At 50.3% G+C, this 22916-nt stretch overlaps 1 protein-coding gene across 1 annotated transcript in view; it reads left to right on the top strand.

The window, feature by feature from the left end:
- The first annotated feature begins 5989 nt into the window (after nt 1–5989).
- Nucleotides 5990–22916, top strand: part of KIAA1755 (KIAA1755 ortholog) — a 40385-nt gene continuing 23458 nt past the window's right edge. Inside the window, exons 1-4 of the mRNA XM_025470044.3 lie at nt 5990–6278; nt 17325–17522; nt 20863–22201; nt 22702–22890. Of these exons, the coding sequence (XP_025325829.3) occupies nt 6276–6278; nt 17325–17522; nt 20863–22201; nt 22702–22890 (1729 nt within the window). The 5' untranslated portion in view covers nt 5990–6275. The remainder of the gene's footprint in view (nt 6279–17324; nt 17523–20862; nt 22202–22701; nt 22891–22916) is intronic.

Genomic DNA, 22916 nt, shown 5'->3' with positions numbered 1-22916 from the left:
GACTCCCAGCTCCTTTCTCTTTAGACTCCACCTCCCTCCCCAGCTGGAGGGGCTCTTGGCTGCCTTCCCAGGTGGTGAGGGGTGAGCTCCACAGGCCCCAAGAAGCTCCAAGTAGCTGGGGAAGGGGGAGGCGGCTGAAATGAGAAACCCGAGTCCTGGATGAGTCATCGATGGAGTCTGTCCTACAATAACAAGCAAGGGCTGGACTGGGAGGAAAAAAGAAACCTCAGGTGGGAGCTAAGGGATAGGCTGGGGGAGTGGGATGGCCCTCAGTGCCCCCTTCCATGGGGTCTTGGCTCTTGGTTTCCACTGTCCTTGGAGCTTGCCCCTTCTCCAGCCTCTTAAGGCAGCCCCTTTGCTGGCAGGTGTCCCTGCAGCTTCTGCCCCCCTTCTACCAGCTGCTCATCCAGCAGCTAGAGGAATCTTTTGGGAAAAATAAGTTTGTCACTTTTCTTCTTAGTTTCCTCCCATGGTTCTTCAGGGCTCTAAGGCAAAAACCTCCCCCACCCCTTCTTGTGTCCTTGTCCTTCTCACTGTGCCTTTTTTGCGCCTCTAACTGTTCTCCTGCCACAGGGCTTTTGCATATGCCGTTCCTTCTGACTGTAATGCTCTTCCCTGACTTCTTTTACTAGTTCATTCTTTATCTCTCTTTGGATCTCAGCTTAAGCCTTCAGGACAGCCCTCCAGACCCTTAGAATCTACTGGGTTCCTTTGATACGTGTTTTTTCCCTCTTTAACAACCATATCACCATCTGTATGATGCTTCATTATTAAGATCTGATCTCCTACTATACTGTGAGCTATACAAGGGAAGGGCCTGTCTGTCATGCTCATCCGGTTACTACCAGCACTCAGCACACTGTCCCTGGCATACAATGAGTGATCAATAAATGCATCTCCCTCTCTTGCAGGACATGATCAAACTCGTGGCTGTTGCCTCACAGCAGGCAGGGGAAGGAGGCAAAGCAGAGATTATTGCTTCCATCGTACAGCTGAAAAAATTGAGATTTAGAGAATTTAGGGAAACCCCCGGAAGCCCCCAGGAAGTTAGTGGGCAGGCAGGGACTCAAACTCAGGGCCCTACATATCTATCATGGCCTGCTCCATCAGGAAGCGATTTTAGAAACAGTCCAAACATGATAGGTAGGTGTCTCAGGGGGCAGTGTGACACTGCATGACTCACCTCTCTGTGGGTGGATCTCCCTGCTGTGAATTAGGACAGACAAACAAGGTAAGTTTTAAGTCTCAGGGGCTTTTTGTTCTCATAGGTTGGTTCCATCTCTGCCCTTGTGGACCAGACTGTGGGCATCGTAGAAGGTGGGACAGTGTCTGAGGTCCCCATGTGTCCCCGGGTCTCCTCTAGTCCCATCCCATTCCTGGTCTCAGGAAACTTATCTAAACATCATATTTCACCTGCAAGAAGAGAAGGTCCTTGAGGGATAAGACCAAGTCTTTTCCATCTTTTCTCTTCCCACTGTTCATGAAGTGGGCAATGAACCCCAAAGCTTCCATTGGCTTAACCTGTGTTTCCATCCCTCTCCTTCTGGTTTCTTTGAAGAACTTCTCCCCACTCCATGCAGTCCTAGTAGAGCCACCATCATATGATCCCACCAAGCAGTGGGCAGGGAGTCTATTCTGACCCATCAGAATATCCTCATTACCCTGACCACAGTGACTGAGGAATAGACTTGGGACCTACGCAAGGCCAATCAAGGTCTCTTCCCTAGGATCAGCATATAGAGGTTGGGAAAAAATGTGGTGATGCTAGGATTACTGAGCTGAGACCATGCAGACCTGGAGTTCCTACCCACCATCTTCCATTGGACAGGAGAGAAACCACCAGAAGAATGATGTAGATATCCAGCACCAGTTTTCACTTTTAAGACCCTAAAGTCCCTTTTTCACTTAGGCTAAGTTGAGTTGAGCTTCTGTCACTTACAATCGAGAGTCCCTGACAGGTAAGGTCAGTTTCATCTAGGGCAGATCATGGGTTATGTTACTGTACTCACTCTTCAGCCTTCCAGTTCTGGGTCTTTGGCCCAAGCCCTGACAATAATCCCTCCACTTAGTCTCAGCATCCCAGAGAGGAGCACAATCCCTTCTTATCCAGACTTCCACAGCTCAGTGTTGTGTTAGTCACATCCTCTGCAACAGATGCCAAAGATGAGAGTTCAAAGTGCAAGAAACTTACTGGGGGTGATGCCTCTGAGTGTGAAGGGCATACGGGGAAGAAAAAGCAAGGGAGAGCCTTCAGACTATGCCAAAGGTCTGACATCCATGAAAGGAAGAGAGGAAGAAAGGAGGATGGGGTAGAAAGAATTTCAGGAGGCTGTGGTAGGGCACTGAGAAGGTCTCAGCCAGCCTAGTGGGGGAGCTCTGGCACAAAGATGGTTCACAGAGGGGTCCCACCTCAGGCAGAGATGCTGACTCCTTGTGCATACTATGCTCAGCTGGGGGCTGTTCCAGAGGCACATGGCCTCAGGTCAGAAGCTGTATCCTGGAGGAATCCACAACTCACTGAACTTCCTGATGTAGGATCCTTCCTGAAGGGAGATCTAGGTGGCATACTCCATGGTTGATACAATGTCTCTGTACCTACTCATTCTAGTAACAGCCCATAGGAAATTTTAGGGCAAGATTCAAAACCAAGCCTTCTGCTTCCGGAGTCTGTGTTTTTTTCAATGTTAATCTTCATACATTAGTGACCGCAAGGAGTAGATAAGCATTGTCCTAATGCCAACTCCTATTGCCTGGGCTCTGTGTTGAGAAGGATTCTGAGGCTGCTTCTAAGTTCTGCAGGAAGGTTCATGATTGATTCTTGATACCTACCATGGGTAGGAAGGGGGTGAGTGTGCATATGTGTGCCAAGTACTTGCTATCCTTATAATAGGAACAAATGAATATTGAATCAATGAATTCAAATCCCAGGACAATCTGTTTGAATTAGGCAACTCTCTTCCCTAAAGTGAAACTGTTTCTGGGGGAGATGTCCTGGCACCTGGCCCTGGGAGTCACAGAATCATAGGGACAACTGCTATTTGCTGGGGACCTCCTATATGCCAGGCACTAAGTTAGGCTCTTTCAATCATCACTTCATTGGATTTTCACAAAAACCTCATGAGGAGAGGATTAGAGCCTCCAATTTATGCTGAGGCAGTTGTGGTCCCAAAAGAGGAGGGATCTGTGCAAGGTCATGCAGCAGATGGGTAGCCAAGACTCATTTCCACCACTCTTTCCCATTTTCTCCACTCCACCACATGTAAGACCAATGCTGGGTTTCATTATTTCTCTGAATCCAGTGTAGCAAGTGGAGCATGATTTAGTTAATCATTTGTCAAAAAGGGAGGAAATACATTGAACAGTCCTTGGAAAATCCTCTGGAAAGTCCCTGAGAGATGAACCAAATCCAATCCAGGAGTGCAGCCTGTGTGGTTGGAGACTGATTTCACAATCATTGGTCCCTCACATAAACAACATCATTTTATGTGTCATATATTAATTCTGTGTACCAGACACAGTGCAAAGCATTTCACACTCATTAACTTATTTAATCCCCACCAGAGTCCCATGAGGAAGTAAGTATTATTCTGTCTTACAATGGACAGATCTGAGGCTTGGAAAGGTGAACTTCCCTGAGGTCACACACAGTATGGAACCAAACCATACAAGGATATAGGTATGCATGTGGACATTTTTGGTTGCATGTAGAGTAGTATCATGTCCGTAGAGAGTATTTTTGGGAGAGCGTGCATGGGAGTAAAGGTGCAAAGGATGTTGAGAGCCCCAGGGGATGGATTGTAATGAGCACCATTGTTTATAAGCTCTTTCAGATCCATACTCACCCTTCTCTGGGAACCTAATTTCCCTTTAGGTGACCAACCAGTCCCGAAAGGTTCAGTGTTATGGGACCTGGGGCATGTGAATCTCTCATTTAAGTCTTTGAATTAGAATCTCTCATTTAAGTCTTTGAATCTAGAAAGGAGTGACACATGGCTTGGGATTCATTTAGGTAGCACAGGAAGGTGGCGAATAACATAATTTCTGGAAATGAATAGCTTTGTGTAATTTCAGCCTCCACAATTAGTACCAATCCCACATTAGGCAAGCTACTTGACCTCTCTGGGCCTTGGTTTTTTCACCTGTAAAATAAGGACAATCATAGAATCTACCTTATAACTGTTACACACTAAGAGAAGTACCTGACACATAGAAAGTTCTACTTTGGCATGTTTGTCTGCCTTGATGTATTGCCATCAGTCTTCAAGGGTTCCCAAAGGAGACCCCTGGAGCACCTCGTTTGGTTCCTCTGCTTTCCAGAGGACGGGCCCCCAGTCTTCTAGTTGACTCTGTGAGCTCCCCATACTCTACCAATCCATTATTTCTCTGCTAAACTAACTCAGTCTCTGTTGCCTACAACCCCAGAACACTGGGTGCCATGTCAATTCTGTCTCACTGCAAAACTGGGACTCCGGAGGCCCCGAGCTGTGATCTCCCCAATTCCCAGTAGAATTCTACACCTGACATCAACAAGTCTGTTCTCTCCCAAATTCATGCCTGGAGCAGTGATGCCAAAACAGACTGTTCCTGCAGGTTGGAGACACTTAACTGATCGCTGAATACATGCTTGGGAGGGATCCTTTGGGCTGTGTGGCATGATGAAACTATTTGGGATTATTAGTTCCAAATTAACAATGAGCACATGGGAGGTCCAGGGATATGAAGGGACTTGCATAAGTTACAGAGCAAGATGGGATGGTTCCTAGCTCAGGTTCTCTCTGCTAAAAGACTGGTTAACCTATGTGAGGTGGGAGATGGGAGATGGGGTGTGAATAAGGCTTGGACTTTGAACTTGAGCCCTCATTACTCCACTTGTCTTTTTTCAGTTCTTCACTGATTCCCAGTTTCTTTAAGCTTAATGGTACCTCAGGGCTTTTGCACATGCTGTTCCTTCTGCCTGGAATTCTGTTTCTTCCCCATCCCCACCTCACCCCCCACCCCTCCCCCTCCCCTCACCTAATCCTTTCCCCCTTTTTTAGATCTAGGCTTTTTTTTTTTTTTTTTTTAAATTTTTTTTTTTAATTTTTATTTATTTATGATAGTCACAGAGACAGAGAGAGAGAGAGAGAGAGAGAGAGAGGCAGAGACACAGGCAGAGGGAGAAGCAGGCTCCATGCACCGGGAGCCCGATGTGGGATTCGATCTGGGGTCTCCAGGATCGTGCCCTGGGCCAAAGGCAGGCGCCAAACCGCTGCGCCACCCAGGGATCCCTAGATCTAGGCTTTTCTAACCCTTCCTAGACCTCCAGCTCCAAGTTGGTCCCCCTACATTTCCCAATGTCCACATTTGTCTGTTGCCTTAGCAGCTACCATACTCAATTATTAGGCGTTTCTGTTTATGTTTCTTGCCTGTCTTCCCGGCTAGGTTATACATTACCTGAGGGCAGAGGCTCTGACTTCTGGCTCTGTCCCTGGCACAATGTTTGGACAATAAATGGATAAACCCCAGAGTCATCCAACCAGAAATCATCCAGTCTGTAGTCTCCCTCCAGAGCTGAGGAACAATGGCTTGATCAAGGTCACAAAGCTAGTCCTTAAGTGCGAGAGACAAGACCAGCCACCATCGCCTCTAAGCCTTGAACTGGGTCCTCTTGACGATGGGTGGCATGGGCTTCACAGGGGCGGGACGTGGGGACAGATGCCTACTCTCTCCACCGAGTCTAAGAAGCAGGTACCATCAGCATCAGCAGAGCATCATCCCCATGCTACAGATGAGGAAACTGAGGCTTAAGACACTTGGTGACTGGCCCGATCCCCCCAGCTGGGAAGTGGGCGAGGCGGAGACCCAACCCCAGGGCTGAGGCCGCAGCGGGTGCTCGCCTGGGGGGGGGTGCGGGGGACCCGGCGGCGCGCCGCAGAGGGGACGGGGTGGGGCGGGGGGCGGGGGAGGCGGGCGGCGCGGGCGGGCGGGCGGGGCGGGGCGGGGCGGGGAGGGGAGCGGGCGCCGCCACAAAGGGGCCGCCGTCGCGCCGCCCCGTCCCGTCCCGTCCCGTCCCGCGGGGGGAGCAGCGCCCCGACCCGGCCCGCGCCCGCCGCCCCCTCGCCGCGCCCGGCCTCGGGTCTGGTCTCGCCTCGCCGGCTCGGTCGGGCTCTCCCCGTGTCCCCGGCCGCCCCTCCCGGCCGCCCCGCTCCCCCGCTCCAGGGCTAGAGGACCCGCGCCCCGACAGACGGACCTGCGGACCGAGCGACCCGCGCCGCCGAGCGGAGCAGCCCGTCACCATGGTAACGCTGCCAAGGCCTGGACCACCTCTGTCCCCCTCTGGTGGGGGTGTCCAGGGCGGATCCGCCCGACCTATTATGCTATGACCCTGGGTACCTCGCCACGGGTCTGTGTTAACTGCCCCCCAGCAGCAGCGGGGGGGGTGGGGGGGGCGGGGGGCGCCCTCTGGCCCTGTGGTCTCTCCACTCTGGGCCCTGTCTCTCCAGCCCTGAAGGGGATGGATGACTGTGAGCTTTGATGTTGCCCCCTGCCAGGCTCGGATCAGAGCTGGTGCCTATAGCCCTTGGGCCTTAGATGAAACATTGCATTTTAGACTTGGGGCTGAGGATAGGTGTGTCCACTGTCCCCACGCGGGGTGGGGATGGGGATGGGGGTTAAAGGCTCTTCCCAAGTGCTCCGTGGAGAGGAGGGAGTGGCTCATCCAAACTTGGGGTGGTTTCGCCGCTTTTGACTCAAGGCAGGAAAGTGGGATGTGCACATTGTCCTGACACGAGGTGGTCTCGTGGGAACTGGGTGGGGAGGCAGGCCTAGGGGGAGGGGGAGAAGGAGAAGGAGGGCAATACTTCCATACTGTGGCTTCCTCGGCTGGCCCTTCCATAAGGTTGAGATGCTCTGGGAGGTGCCCGCGCTCCAGTATCTGGGAACAGGGAATGAAAGAAAAGTCTGTTTTCAGGGAATCCCAGCCCAGGTCCAAACAGGCGCAGGAGCCCCAGGCAGATTCACGGGAGCAGAGGGGATTTGGAAAAGTGCTGTGAAGACAGGCCAAGGCTTTAACCCTTTGACTGATTCACCATGTGAATTTGTGTGGGTTTTCACTGGGTGCACATTCATATGCAGAAGACTTCTATTTAGACGAGAACACACTCGCAGAGTACACCAAAGCGTGCTCCCATACTCACACGGCTGAACAGACATGCCCTCTGATACACACACACACACACACACACTCCGCTTATCCACGTGCTCTCCCTACTGCTAAAATATGGGTATACACCTGCACCCACACCAGAGACATATTGCAAAACCAGGCTGCTGATCCGTACGCCAGCAGGACAGGTGTACACACACATTGCTGCCCGAGTTGTTTGACAGAAATCTTCATAAGCTAATGGTTATTCACCTCTCACCACTGGCAGTGCTCTGTGCTGGCCAGTTTACGTGCAGGAGCTTGTATAACTCACACCAGCTCTAAAAATAAAGCTGCTGCTATCTCCACCCCACAGATGGGGACCTGAGGCTCTGGGAGCTTCAGTGGCTGCCCAAGGTCACCCAACTAGGAAGTGGGAGATAGGACAGCCTGAATTCTGAGCAGGCACTCAGCTGTCATGGCCACTGCAGAACCACACCTGCACCACGTAGTGTTTGCTAAACCTTCCTTAGTTTTGGACCTAACTCAGTTATTCCTTTTAGAATCCAGAAACTCCTTGCTGAACATCAGACCCTCAGATCAAGAGTCAGGCCCTGGGTGGCTCCTGGAAAAGGTTGAATAACTCTTTCCTAAATAGGAACGATGGACAGACTTTTCTCCCACCTTTGTTACCTGCCCACCTCTCTGGCCTCACCTCTGTACTTCAGTCCACTCTGACCTTGGTTCAGAGCCTCTTCTGTTTCATGTTCCCTCCTGACCCAGGGCCTTTGAGTATGTTGTTGCTGCTGGGTGGCACTCCTTCACCTGAAGAATTCCTATCCATCCTGTAAATCTCCACCCAAATACCATGTCCCCAGGAAAGCCTTTCCCAATTTCCCTGACTCCCACTCTAGCATGCCATGGATCTTCCCTCCATGGACCTATCACAGTTATTCTTTTCATGGCGTGATTTGAGTAGAGGCTATTGTAGTGTTCGGGGCAGCCCAGTGTCAGAGCATCTTATGACAAAAGCACTCTGGGCTTATCTGGTTTCACATTCCCGGACTTTTAGTATTATCCTAACAATTTTTGCATTTTCACTGACTGGATAAGGTAATATGAAGAAATAACAAAATCAGAATTATTCAGTTAATATTTTTCTTTTAATCAACTTACTTTATAAACTTAAAGATATATTTAAGACATTTTATATCACCACCATGAAAAATTAGTATCCATCGTCATAAACACAAAGTAACTGTTAAAATGTCTGCAAAGAAGGCAAATTTGTGTGTTTGCAAATTCTGGCTGGAGGAGATTGGCTGTGGACGATCCCAAGGGGGAGGACTCCTTTCTTTTTGTTAAAAGGAATAACCAGGGAGTGTCTGAGAGGTGTTTTAAGTCCTCTCCAGAGATCTAAACAAGAGTTGGGGTGGCTTTCTGTGATTTCCTGTGGAGCGTGTGTCATCCTCCCCAACTCATCTCGTGGGTCACCTGTCATCCTACCTTGCCCTTGGAGAAGAGCTGTTTGAATCCAGTTCATCCCACGTTGCAAGAGCACCTGCTTTACAGCGTTCCTCCAAAGCACCTACTGTGTGCCGGGCCCCATGTGAGGACTAACCCCGGGCTCCCGCCCTGGAGGTTTATACACCCACTTGCTGAGATTTCTGGGCTGGGTGATGAGTGATAGGAGGCCCTCTCTTTGCCTGGAAGCACAAATGTCATGGAAAGAGAAGAGATGCAGGTTGAGAGCAGGGCTCTGAAGGATGGGAAGGAGCTCACCCAGTCCGGGGAGGGGCGCAATGTGAGTTCAGGCAGTACTTCTCAAAGTGGGGCATCTGCCGTGGGTCCTGGGTGGGGAGACTTTAGATGAACATTTTTATTTTATTGTTTTTCATCTTAGTGAGTGGTAGAAAGTGATTTAAGGAGCACAAACACATGATAGTCAATAAAAATCAGTGGATTTGAGTTGGCAATGAATTGACAAAAAGACAAAATGTTGAGTAAATAATAATCAATACCAAGGAAAATAAATTAGGGTGTGTGAGCAGCAAGAAAAATTCATGCATGTGGAGCATGGGTGATTGACCAGCCCAGGGCTAGAGTGTCAAGTGTGTTAGAAGAAGCAGGAAAGGTACGCCGATGTAGATTGACAGCCAGTAGCAGCAGACTGAGCTGCTAAGACTGAGTAGGGAGCCACTCGAGGTTGTTGAGCAGTGGAGGGTCACAGTGGCATCTGTGTGCAAAAAGGCCATTGTAGTGGCCAAAGGAGAGGCTGGCCTAGGGAAAGGGCAGGAAAGCTGGTAGTTGTGTGCCAGGTTCATACCCTAGCTCTACCATTTACTGGTGGGAGAGCCTTGGGCTCAGTTTCTTAACCTGTAAAATGGGAATAAAAATACCCATCCTGGGCAGCCCAGGTGGCTCAGCAGTTTAGCGCTGCCTTCAGCCCAGGGCCTGATCCTGGAGACCCCGGATCGAGTCCCACATCAGGCTTGTTTCATAGAGCCTGTTCCTCCCTCTGCCTGTGTCTCTGCCTCTCTCCCCCACCCCGTGTTTCTCATGAATAAATAAATAAAAAATCTTAAAAAAAAATACCCACCCTAGAATTGTTGGGAAGATGGAATAAAATAATGTTAATAAAATAGTGGAGAGTGCTTAGAATAAAACCTGATACAGAACCTTGCTCAGTAAGAAGCTCTAGCTATAACTGCTATTATCATAATGTATTTTGGGTGGGTGATGGTGAGCCCCAAAGCAGAGGCAAAGGGGACAGGGAGACAAAAGGACCAACACGAAACTAAGCACGTGGACAGGTGAAGGGACTTGCTCAAGGTCACACAGATGACACATGACAGAGCTGCACTTGAATGTGGGTCTTCTGACACCCACTTGCTTCTCAGCTCACTGCATCTGGGCTGTTTTTCCAGTTTCTGAAAGTGTTTTTTTTTTTTTCTTCTTTTGAATAAGGAGCCAATTCTCACTCATACCTCCACCCACACAAAAATAAAAAGGATTTCAAGCAGGAGAAGTTTTAGTTGGACACGAGCAACAACTTCCTGGCAGCCAGGGCAATAGAGCACTAGTTTTAGAATCTCCAGCCTGGAGCAGTTCAAGAGGAAGGTCCCAGGTAGTTGAACCTGATGGTCACAAGCTGACATGCACTGGCCTGTATCTGGCCCACAGATGTGTTTGGTCAGGCTAACCTTTAACATATTGGGAGGCTTTACTAAAGTATCAGCAGACCCCGCTGATGTTGGACGAAGGCAGCACTCAGTGGGAGCTGATGAGGTGGGGCATGCTCTACTCCCATCCCTTCCTTGATATTGAGGCTGACTGTTGAGGGCCATTCAGGAAGGGGCCAGAGGGGTTATTTTTCTCCCACTTGACCTACTTCTGTCTTCCAGGTCACCTCTCAGCCCTCCCTGTGGGCATTTGTGTCTGCGGCTGGTGGTTTAGATTTTTCCTGGGCTGAGTTGAGGGATGGATGAGACAGATCTTTTTAAACTTTCCCACCATTGGAGGGTTAACAGATCCCATTCAGAAACCATGTCCCAGCTCCAAACCTTCCTGAGCCTGATTATACCTTGAATTCTAGAATGGCCCTCCTGGAAGCATCCTTCGAGATAGATAGATAAGCCCAATGCTCCCATTTTACAGATGGGGAAATTGAGGCCACAGTCACCCCATGAGTCGAGGGTGGAATCTCCCTTTCCCTAGGCATCCCTGCCATGGAGGAGAGGAAGAGGACACTGCCTACCTCAGTTTTTCTCAGCCTTCTCTCTTCCCAAGCTAGGAGGCGCTGATGCTAAGAGGTTCTAAAAGCTTTGTCTGGAGCAAATGGATAAATCTGGGCCTTTAAGAGGAGTTCAGCACACATCTCAGAAAGCCCAGCTAACAACATCTGGTGAGACCATTTAAAAAGGGAACAGGCCTTAAAAACACATACAATCACACTTTTATTTTCCCCCCTTGATTATAAAAGCTACACAAGCTGGTTACCGAATGGTCGGAAAATCCAACAAACTGTGAAGAAAATGAACCGGGTGACTTCCAAGGTCCCTGCCCCGCACAGTGCTCAGGGGCGACCGCAGTGGATGCTTGATTCCATGTCCTCTTGGCCTCCGCACATTTTTACACGGTGGAGATCACAGGGTCTGGGAATTTTTTCTTTGAAAAACATCCAATAGTCAGAAGAGTGGTTGGTTACCTCTGGGGTGAAGGAGTTGCCTGGCAGGGAGCCTCTCTCCGAGGTGGTGGCAATCTCCTATGTGGATCTGGGCAGCAGTCACAAGGAGATGGGCTTATGTGAAAACGCATCAACTTGTTTATTTTGCTTTGTAAAATAATAGTGGAGGGTCATTGCAAAACATTGATCCAGAAGTGTAGAAACCCCCTTCCTGGGATGCCTGGGTAGCTCAGTGGTTGAGCGTCTGTCTGCCTTTGGCTCAGGGCATGATCCCAGGGTCCTGGGGTCGAGTCCCACATCCAGCTCCCTGCAGGGAGCCTGCTTCTCCCTGTGCCTGTGTCTCTGCCTCTCTCTCTGTGTCTCTCATGAATAAATAAAATATTAAAACAAAAACAAAAACAAAACTCATCTTCCCCCCACAGGGGACATCTCCTTTTCTGTGTCCTTCGGCTCCACAGTAGATCCCTTGTGGCCCGTGAGCACGTCCAGGCGTTGGCCCTGCAGCAGGATCTGTGGGCCCCCTTGGGGGTTCCTTCTCTGCTGCCAGGAGGGGCGGCAGGAGGGCTGCAGGGCTGCAGAACGGCTCTGCTTGGCTCCCTCCTCCCTCCTCCCTTTTCAGCTTCACGCTGGCTCCTGGCTCCTGCCGAGGAACAGTTAAAGGCCCAGCCTGGCTGCGCTCACTGGGGAGGAATGGAAACACATCGATTAAGTTTCACGGAAATCATTTTGAGGGGCCCGCGCCTGGCCAGCGGTGTTTGGGTTCCTGCGGGCCCAGGCTGGGCTGCCCGATTGGTTTTGAGTGGAGAGTGGCCAGCTTTCCTTCCTGCGGGTTCCTGGGCTCCTTACTGTGTGCTTATCCTCATACTTGGATAGCTTATGAACCCCTGGGGTTCAGGCCTGTAGCAGGTAATGGTCTGGCCAAGAGCTTGGAGTCCCATTAACTTGGAACATTCTTGTTTTTTACTGGCTGCCCCTTAAAATTGTTATAGTGTGTGGCCACTGAGCCCATTTGTGAAAGCCAAAGGCATCCCATCTGCGAGCTTTAGTCTGCGAGAAGTAAACAGCTTGAAACACTGCAGGAGAGGCCGCTGGGAAGGCCACCCCGAAGGCTGGTGGCTGCCGGTGGCCAAGGAGGGGGGCGGGCAAGGCCCCAGGGGGCGGGGGCAGGGGGTGTGGGGGGAAGAGGGCGGACCCAACTGGCCAAGACTGGGTTGGATCCTGGCGCAGCCTTTCTTCTCCTCTCTGCAGTCTTAGACCTGATCAGCTTCAGAGTAGGATGTTCCCTCTGCTCCAGGACTGTTGTGTGGCTAAGCCAGGGAATGTGAGTGCAGGGCCTGGTACACGGCAGGTGCCGAGAAGCTGCTGTTATTCTTGGGGTGACAGCAGTGGATTCAGAAAGGGGTCAGAAGGGGAACATGTCTTCACACAGAGGCGGTGACTCCAGCTTTGACAGGAGGAATAAAAACAAAAAGACAATCCCAAAAAAGGCAGCAGCACCTTTACCTTTCCTCCATCATCTCCCTGTATCCGCAGAAGAATCATCTGAACAAGATAGGATAGGCTCTAGAATCCTTGTTTACAGATGAGGAAACTGAGGCACACAAGACAGAGATGGTTAGCTCAGTGTTGCTCGGAGGTTGGCACACAGACCGTAGTCGGGACACAGGCTGTCACAGACTGGAGCTAAGTAACATGGAGTTGTGTGGGTGGGAGACTCAATCCCTTTAAATATTTCTGTGGTGTTCTGAGGTCCCCAAAAGAAACCCCCCCCCTCTCAAAATAAGATGTCTTCACCACCTTTCTAATGCGTGGCAAGCTTGCTTTGGAAGAAAGAGAGAAAATTGATGAGCCTTTAGGAGGTGACCAGATGTCCTAGAATTTATTTATTTTTTTTTTAATTTTTTTTTAAATTTATTTATGATAGTCACACAGAGAGAGAGAGAGAGAGAGGCAGAGACACAGGCAGAGGGAGAAGCAGGCTCCATGCACCGGGAGCCCGATGTGGGATTCGATCCCGGGTCTCCAGGATCACGCCCTGGGCCAAAGGCAGGCGCCAAACCGCTACGCCACCCAGGGATCCCCTGTCCTAGAATTTAATTTGGAAAATGTATTTGTTCTCATTACTTACTTTTTCTTTTAAAAAATAGTTTATTTGTATAGAACTAGACCAGTAAAGAAATATATTTTATATAATAAGTGTTATTTATTCTATAGTTATATGTTACTTTATGGAAATATATACTAATGTAAGGTATATCCTGTGGCTATAATGATAAATACATATGATAAATATAAATATATTTATATAAATAAGATAATACAAAAACTGCCCAATGCATCATTGGCTTATTTTTGGAGTTCCATTCTGTACATGCCACTTGATGATTTTCCACGTAAAGTAATACCATTATAATAACCACAGTACTGGCCACAAGCATAACAGCAATGGCTGTTGCTGAATGAGCACCTACTAAGTGCTAGTCCTGTAGAGAGACCCTACGTGTCTTACCTCATTCGGTCTTGATCAATCGTTTCAGGCACATACCTCGCAAGTCCCGGTTTTCCCGGTAAGGAAATTGAGGCAGAGAGAGCTAAGCAACTTGGCAGTCACATAAGCAGGAAGTGGCAAGAGCCGAGATTTGAACTTGGGCAGTCTGGCTGCATTCTCATAACCAGTATGGTGGCATAGGGTCTCCATTTACAATGCAATTATGTAAGGTTTTTTTTTTTTTTTTTTAAAGTGAGTGATTTGGGGATCCCTGGGTGGCGCAGCGGTTTGGCGCCTGCCTTTGGCCCAGGGCGCGATCCTGGAGACCCGGGATCGAATCCCACGTCGGGCTCCCGGTGCATGGAGCCTGCTTCTCCCTCTGCCTGTGTCTCTGCCTCTCTATCTCTCTCTGTGACTATCATAAATAAAAAAAATTTAAAAAAATAAATAAATAAAGTGAGTGATTTGAAAAAAACAAACCAACCAGTAAGAGCTAATAGTACAAATGGTACTGGCATATGCTAAACTTCATATGATTCATATGCTAAACTTCAATGATTAAATTTCCACAAACAAAAGGAAACAAACCTAGCTCATCTAGGCGTGCACGCAGGGAAAGGGGCCCTAAGAAGGAAAGCACCTACTGAAGGTGGTGGCACAGTGACTTGGAACTCAGGAAGCAAATGCCCCGGAGAGGCTGGGTAGGGTGGGGAAGGCATGGGGCGGGGGAGGGGTGCTGCCTTAATTGACTTAGTGTGTCCATGTGTTCACAGATGTCAGACAAGATCCTCTGTCTCTGGGTCCCCATTCCCACTGCTGTCCTCAAGGATTGCGTCAGTGGAGGGTACCTCTTGGGGTTTTGGCCTTGCTTTGGAGGGAAAGAGCACTAGAAGAGGTGGCCAGGCCAGATGAGCCTTTCCCTGTTCTGCTAACTGAAGATGTCCCCGGCCCAACCTTGCCTAGCATCTCAATGTGAACGTAGCCCTTCCTGGGCACGCGTGCTTTGGACATCAAGTACCTGCAATACTTCGTCCCCGCTGAGTTCACGCCATGTCGGTGGCAAGACCCTTCTTCCTTCAGAATGTGGGCCGTAGACAGACATTCATTGCTTCTGCAAACGGTGGTGGGGACCCTACCCTGTGCCCAGTGCTGTGTGGGTACTGGGGCTCCAATTGCCCCAGGCTAGCGCCCCCTGTTTTATGGCCTCCTGGCATTGGACTCGCTGGGGGTTAGACAGTGTTTTATTTCCCTCTCTTAAGGGACCTCATTTGTAAAAATGATTTTTCTGCCCCACATAAGCTCCCTTTATGCTGGATTCTTGTTCATTCCCGTCTTCCTTTGCATCCCTCAGTGACAGGTGGGCCCAGAGCTTACAACCAGTCTGGGCCAACCTGAACGGCCTCCCCTGGGCTTCTTAAGAACTGAAGATTGTAACCCGTGGGTTCTAATACTACACCTGATTGGAAACCTCCGGTCTTGTCCAGGCTGTTTGACAGATGGGAAAACCTGTGGTTCAGAGAGGGACGTTCTGTTTGTCCTCCCACAGCGTTTCCTGAGCAGGTATTTTGGCCCAGGCCCCACGCCAGGAGCCCGAGGCCCTGGAGGAAGAGGAGCCGCCCGCTGTGGCAGTTTCGAGGGCTGCTGGTCGTGGTCGCAGACTTCGTAGCCCAAAGCAGCCTACGGTTATTATCTCACAGCTCTACAGACCAGAAACCCAACACGGGGCTCACTGGGCTCAAATCGAGGTGTTGGCAGGCTGCCCCCTTCCGGGGGACTCCAGAGGAGAATCCGCTCACCTTTTGCAGCAGCTGGGAACAGCCCACATTCCTGGGCTCTTCCTCTATTTTTAAAACCAGCAACATGGTCTCTCTTGGGTCCTTCTTCCGATGTCACCTTTGCCCCTGACTCCCGCCTCTTCTGCATCCTCTCACACTTTGGAGGCCCCTTATGATTGCATGGGACCCACCTGGATAATCCAGGACACGCTCTCTATTTTAAGGCTGGCTGATTCACAAATTCACAATGCTTATTCCAACTGCAGCTTCCATTCCCCTTTGCTTTATGAGGTAACATACTGACGGGTTCTGGAGATTAGGCTATGGGCATCTTTGGGGGCCACTATTTTGTTTACTTGTCCTGTCCTCGGGGACCCCAGAGCCCTTGAGGGAGATGGCAATCAGCATGGGAACTGCTATGATAGGTGCACCGTAGAAGCTCCACACTGGTGGTGTGGAGGAGGGAATTCAGAAAAAATCTCATGCTACAAATGAGGCCTCACCTGACTCGAAGAATGAGAGGGAGTTAGCCAGGTGAAGAGGGAGTGGAAGTGGAGGGCATTCCAGGAGGAAGGAACTTCAGGTGCAGAGGTAAGCAAGAGAATGCATGCAGCACTGTGGCTGAAGCATGAGAGAGGCCAAGGGGCTATGAAGATCTCAGGGGACCTGGATGACCGGAGGCCGATGCTTTCCTGAAGGCATCAGGGATACTTTCATGGTCAGGTTGGCATTTGAGAAAGATCACTGTGGGTTCCTAATCTAGAATGGTTGGAAGTGAGGCAGCCTAAAGGTTGGATGGCAATGAGGAGGGGATTCAGTGGAAGAGACAGAGACCTGGGTCAGGGCAGGGACAGGGGACCAGAACAGAGCTGGTGGGTGAGCTGCTGCAGGTGAGAAGAGTATAGGACACGGCTGAGGGGTGTGTGTGAACAGAGGAGGCAAGAGGAGGGGCAGGATGGGGAGCAGATATCTGGCCTGGGAGTCTGACTGGACTGTGCCGTCATCACTAGGGTAGAGGCATGGGCATAGGGACATATTGAGTGGGTTTAGGGACGTATTAAGTTGAGTTTGATGTGTTGATGATCTGTGCCTGGTGGACATCTAGGGGAGGCATCCAAGAGGCAGCTCGTTATATGAGTCTGGATCTATGAGCTCACATATCCATTACATTAATTTGTATCAATCAGTTATTGCTGTGTAACAAACCACCCCAAAACTTGGTGTTAAAAAACAGCAATTATTTATTATCACTCATGCACCTACACGTTGATGCATCTGCACGTTGACTGCAGGTGGGGCTTCACTGATGGCTCAGCTTCAAACTGTAAGTCTGCAGGTTAGTCAGATGGTAGGATCTGGGGATGCTGGCCTCCCCTTCCCTCTGACCCTGACTTGAATGCCCCCCATTCCTCCACTCCACCTCCAACCAGTGGATGACATTGAGTAAAGACTACAGGAGGTGAAGGAATGAGGATGTCTTGAGGAAGAGTATTCTAGACAGAGGGAGCAGCCAGTGCAAAGGCCCTGAGGTGGAATGATGCCTAGTGTGTTTGAGGAATAAGAAAGAAGGCCAGTGTGGCTACAGGAATAGGAAACAGGGTGGAAGAGGGCTGAGGGGTAGGGGTAACAAAAGAGATCAATGAGCTAGGAGCAGCTTTAGTCATATGGGGCCTGGAAGGTCATGGGAAGTGGCCACTACCCTTATTATTACTGCTACGATCACTTTTCACACTCTCCTCCTATCCCCCACAGGACCCCCCATCCCTGGACACAGCCATCCAGCATGCCCTGGCAGGCCTCTATCCTCCTTTTGAGGCCACAGCGCCCACCATCCTGGGGCAGGTGTTCCGTCTCCTGGATTCTGACTTCCAGGGGGATGGGCTGAGCTTCCTTCTGGATTTCCTTATTCCTGCCAAGCGCCTGTGTGAGCAAGTGCGTGAAGCAGCCTGTGTAAGTTGGAAGGGATGGTGGGGCCGGGGGACAAGCTGTCCCAGAACCAGGGGGCTGGAGATGAGCAGAGCAGGAAGTGAGCTGGTATGTGTCTTATGTCAGAGCAAGAACTGAGGACGTGGGATGATTCTCCAGCTACCACTGCCTGCCCAAAGGGAGGGGTCAGCCCCCCGGTGGAGCAGGAAGCTCACTTGGCCCTTTGCTCTCTGGTATCTAGGAGTCAACCATGTTTATACTTTCACCAGCAGGGAGTAAATCCTGGCTAAAAGGCATCCTTGTGGGATAGCTCCTGGGGGCCTGCCCTGGGCTGGCACTGTGGGCATCACCAGACTGCCTTGGCTGAAGTGGGTCAGCTTCAGTGGAAATAGTAGACAATGTTCCAGATCTTTCCTGGAGCCCTTGAGGCCTCAGGACTCACTTTCTTCCCCAGAGACGTCTTTGAACCCAGATCTCAGGGAACCTCTTTAAGGCAAAGTGGAAAGAAAAGTGTTTGAAATAAGTCTCGTTGGCTGCAAATAACAGATCTTTACTCGAGGTGATCTGGCCTCAGTTTGACACCCAGGTTGATGGACCAAACTCTTAAGGGGTTTCTGTCTCTTGCCTCTGCTTCTTCTTGGTTGCCAACATCATTTTTATAGGCTCGATGTCCCCACAAGACAGGGATCAGCTCCTGTCCTAGAGAGGCGAAAGGACACTTCCCTGTCAACTGCAGATAGAAAAGTTTCCGGGAAGGATCCTGACTGACCAGGCTTGGGTCCTGTGTCCATCCCTGACCAATCACTGCAGCCAGAGAAATGAGAAAGCGGGGCTGGCCGGGCTTGCATCATATGCCTACATTTCTGTCAGAGATGGTGACTATTTTAAAGTTGGGGACAGGCCTTTGGAGACCAAACCCTCAGACGCCCTTTGCAGGAACTTGGCCACACCCTTCACAGGGTTGCCAACTGTGCTCTGCTCTGCTGTGGATGCCCATCCCCCTGCTGCCCCTGCCTCCAGAATCACTAAGAGGTTCACAGGTCCTGCCGGCTCTTGTGCATCAGGGACATGATACCTCAGGAGCAAAAAGTATGGCTCCTGGTGAGAAGGAAGATTCTCACCAAAAACCTGCTCCCAATTCCCACTTACCTACCCTGACACTATTTCATGCACATCCTGCCGCTCCTGACTGGTTCCCCATGATAAGCTCTTCAACCCTCTGCTTCCCTTTTTAGGCCATTAAAATTGCATTTGCATGGTCTCCTTCCCCATTTCTTCCAGGAACAAGGGTCACAACTTTTAATTTCTCTATTTTTAATTATAGGCAATCTTAATTATAATTATATAGATGAATTCATATCACCTCAGAGCCGGGGGTGGGATTAATAGCATGGCAGCAGGAGTCAGGTGCCCCGGGTTCAAAGCCTCCACCACTGTGGAGCCACAGGATCACCTGCTGAGCTTCATTTTCCTTAATGGGAAAGTGGGAATGTTGATAACACAGTACCTACCTCACAGAGATGATACACACAGCCTGGCCCAGAGCCTGGCTTGCAGTAAGCACTGAGCAACCGTTGGCTGTGACTATCCCACTACTTCCTTTCTCCCTTGGAAATAAGAACTTGCGGCCCCAAAGTCGGTCCTGGTAATGGCCAGCATCCGGAGGCAGCCAGCACCTTCAACTGAAGTCCAGGGACAGACAGAGATGACTCCAAATGTGAAGGCATAGGCACAAGCCCTGTTTATGCGGCTATCAGCTGTGTGACTCTGAGCCAGTCCCCGCACCCCTTTGGGCCTCATTCATCCCCTAATGATGCCTAAACTCCCTGCCCCACCGACTTACTGTGAGGTTCAAATAAGTTGATCGTAACCGTCATCTCTGTGGTGCGTTGTTGTTTGCACAATGCTGCTGGGTTGCTCTGCTTCGTTCGATGAGAAGGCAAGAGAACGCGTGCTGTCAACAGCAGAGCGCTAAGTGACAGTAGCAGAGGAACTCACAGACTCGTGGAGGTGACGGATATGAAATCACCAAACCTACAGTGTAGCTGTTGGGAACTGGTTTATCCACTCGAGGTAGGAGTTGGTCAGTTCTTAGTATCTGCCCAATTAATAATGCCAGGAAGCACCTGCTTAATGAGTGGGAGCTTCTGGTTCATTCTGCAGAGGCCTCCCACATACGCATGCAAACGATAGAAGATTATCCAGGGTTTACTCAATCCACAGGACTCTCAGAGAGAAAGAGAGAGAGAGAGAGAGAGAGAGAGAGAGCTGTTGTCAGTTCGGTGGGGTGTTGTTTCTGTTGTTGCTACATGGTGTCACTGTTGGACGCGGGTCCCCGCACAGCCCAGTGGAGCAGCTCCATCAAGAGGGATCACTGTGTCCAACTGGCTCCAGGATGCCCCGCTGTGTCTACCTATACAGAGACTTGCTGGCACCTCCTGTTTAAAACAAACAAATGAACAAACAAAGTTTTGCCTCACCTGCCATGTTATTACTCAGTAAAGGAAAATAAAAAGTAAATCATAAACAAATAAATAATACACCTTCAAGCCCAGAGTAGTGCAATGATTTTTTTTTCAAGGTCATCCAGCAAATTTCCTGGCTCTTCACTCAGTCTTGTTTTGATTTCACTCTGTAATCTCTCCGCTTAAAAATTAGAGAATGGTATAAATGCAGCAACTGTCTTACTTTTTAATAAAAAATTCCCAGTTTTTCAAAGGGTAAGTGTCAAAGGACAAGGAAACTAATATTTATCGAACATCCACTTAGTGTATGTAGCCAGGCATTGTGCTGTGGGGCGCTGATAAATAAGTAGATAGATCAATCAATTGATTGATCTAGATATATCTCGCCTAATCCTCATACCAACGCAATCATATGATACATATTATGATTCCTATTTGCAGATAAGAAAGTTGAGGCTTGAAGCAATTATGTAATTTGCACAAATTAGCGATTCAAACCTTGGAACTCATGTCTCCCTGGCTCCAAAATGAAGGCCTTAGACTTGATCTTGGTTGAGAGAAGTTTTGGGTGGATGAGGAGAAGGGATCATGACCTGAGCAAGATGATCTTCACGGGAAAGGCACCTGCTAATTGGTGCCTGCCATTCAGAGTGTTTCTCCCTTGGGCCAGAAGGCTAGCAAGCATTTTTAAGGTCAGGGTCAGGCCTAGGGCGAGGCAGGAGAGGCACTTGTTCTCAGGATTGTGTGACTTACAAGGCCCTGAGATGGGCCCCTCTTGCCTCCCCCGGCCCCATCCCTGACCTGTCCCAGATCCCATCTGGAAGAGGGAAGGAAGTAGACCCATGGGCAGGCAGGGCCTTTCAAGACAGGATTCTCTGACGTCACCCTTCTGTCTGCAGGCCCCGTACTCACACTGCCTCTTCCTGCATGAGGGCTGGCCCCTGTGCCTTCGGGGTGAGGTCGTGGTGCACCTGGCTCCCCTCAATCCCCTCCTATTGCGCCAGGGAGACTTCTACCTCCAAGTCGAACCCCAGGAGGAGCAGTCGGCCTGCATCATGTTCAAGTGCCTCTCCTTGGACCTCCGCACAGTGGACACAAAGCCTGTTCCCGAGTCATCCTACCCGATACTTTTCACCTCAATGTGGCTGGAGGCCATCAACAGTGACTTTGAGGGAAGTCCCCTACACAACTGCCTGGTAGCCTCAGAAGATGGGATTGCCCCTGTGCCCTGGACCAAGATAACCAGCCCAGAGTTTGTGGATGACAGACCCCAAGCAGTGAATGTCCTCTCCCTGGCCTGGAGTTCCCTTCAATTAGAGGCACTTGATTTGAGCCGCCCCCCAGAGCTGCCCCAGCCCCGGGCCCCAGGCAGCCAGCTGCTGCTTACCCAGAGCTTGGCCAAGGGTAAGGGCAGGACATATGGAAACAAGTACCCAGGACTCATCAAGGTGGAGCAAGCCAGGTCTGCAAAGGTGCCCTATAGGATGGATGATGTGGCCATCCAGGACTTGGAGGGAGACTATGTCGCCCTCCTGGAGAGCAGAGGAGGGTCTCCCAGTAGGGAAGTGGAGACATCCAGTGGGTATCCTTTGGGGACCCTGGAGGGACGATCCAAAACTAAGGAAATCCCTTTCTCTCAAAGAATGCCACCCCTCTCAGGTACAAATGGGGGACCTTCCTTGAAAAAATGGGCTTGTGAGAAGCCAGCAAACTCAGAAGATGAGCCTTGCCTTTTGGGCTTCAGGAGAAAGGTCAATCATAAAGTTGACTCACCCACTCACGACTCCGAACACCAGCCCCCAGAGCCCTATCTCAGCATCCTTGAGAAACCACTGCCCTGTGCTTCTGGCCTTGAGACAGGTGGTTCAGATGAGTCAGCTTCCTCCAAGATGCAGGGACCTCTAGGAAACCCAGAAAATATGGTCCAGCCCAGGCCTGAACCAAAACAAGCATCCTCCCTGCACCTGTGCTCCCCTCCTGCTGCTCCGGCCCCTGGAACCAAGGTGGAAGAGAGGGCCAAACAGGGTCATGGGAGTCTTCTCAAACCTGGGACTGACCCTAGTCAGCATACCTCCTCTTCCAGACCCCCCACTCCTGGGCCCAGATTCTCTTTCTTGAAAGGGCAAAGGCAAGCCCCCCAGCCCCCTGAGAAAGCCTCACCCCAGCACGACGGGCCCTGGAAAGTCTTGTGTTCGCTCTACTCTCCCAAACCCAACCGAGCCAAGTGCTTGGGGAAAGGTAAGGTGCCTGCTCACTCAGGGATGTATCAGGATTTAGTGCACAGGTGACAGGTCAAAAAGCTTGACATCTCATGAATCTGGAGCTGAGCTGTATTGAGCTGGCCTGAGTCCACACTGAGCTCGGCCCCACACCAGCTAGCTGACCTTTAGTCAAGGTCTCCTCCATGCAGTGTGGGTCTTACCTGCCTCAAACAGTTGTTTTGAGGTTCAAAGACACACCAGAAGTAAGGAGCTTAGGGGCACCTAGCTGGCTCAGTGGGTAGAGCATGCAACTCTTGATCTCCGGGTCATGATTTTGAGCCCAACGTTGGGTGTGGAGATGACTAAATAAACAAATAAACTTAAAAAAAAAAAATAGAAAGGAGCTTAGCATAACATCCGCCACATGGTAAGAGATCAATAAGCTGTTATTAGCAATCAGAAGGTGCAAGAGAAGACATTTCTTGTGGGGAAACCCATATTCTGCTTAATACCCTTTTCTTTGTTGCTCTTCCCCAGCTGGAACAACTCAGACCAAAACATCTGGTCCAGCCGCTGACTCAGGCCCACTGACTGGGGAAAAGGCTGGCTTCCCAGAAGGCCCTCCAGAAAGAGGCCCCAGTCTGGACAAGGAGTCCCCAGGGCTGGAGCCCAGGATTGGGGCTCTGAGTGCGGAGCTCTTCCAGTCAAGGATAGCATGCCTGCCAGGTCCTCGGGGATCATGGGGCAGCTGG

This window comes from Canis lupus, chromosome 24, assembly GCF_003254725.2.
Source record: "Canis lupus dingo isolate Sandy chromosome 24, ASM325472v2, whole genome shotgun sequence".
In the NCBI taxonomy this organism is placed as follows: Eukaryota; Metazoa; Chordata; class Mammalia; order Carnivora; family Canidae; genus Canis; species Canis lupus.
Note: the sequence above shows the minus strand (reverse complement) of the source record. Positions and strands in the feature narration are given on the sequence as shown.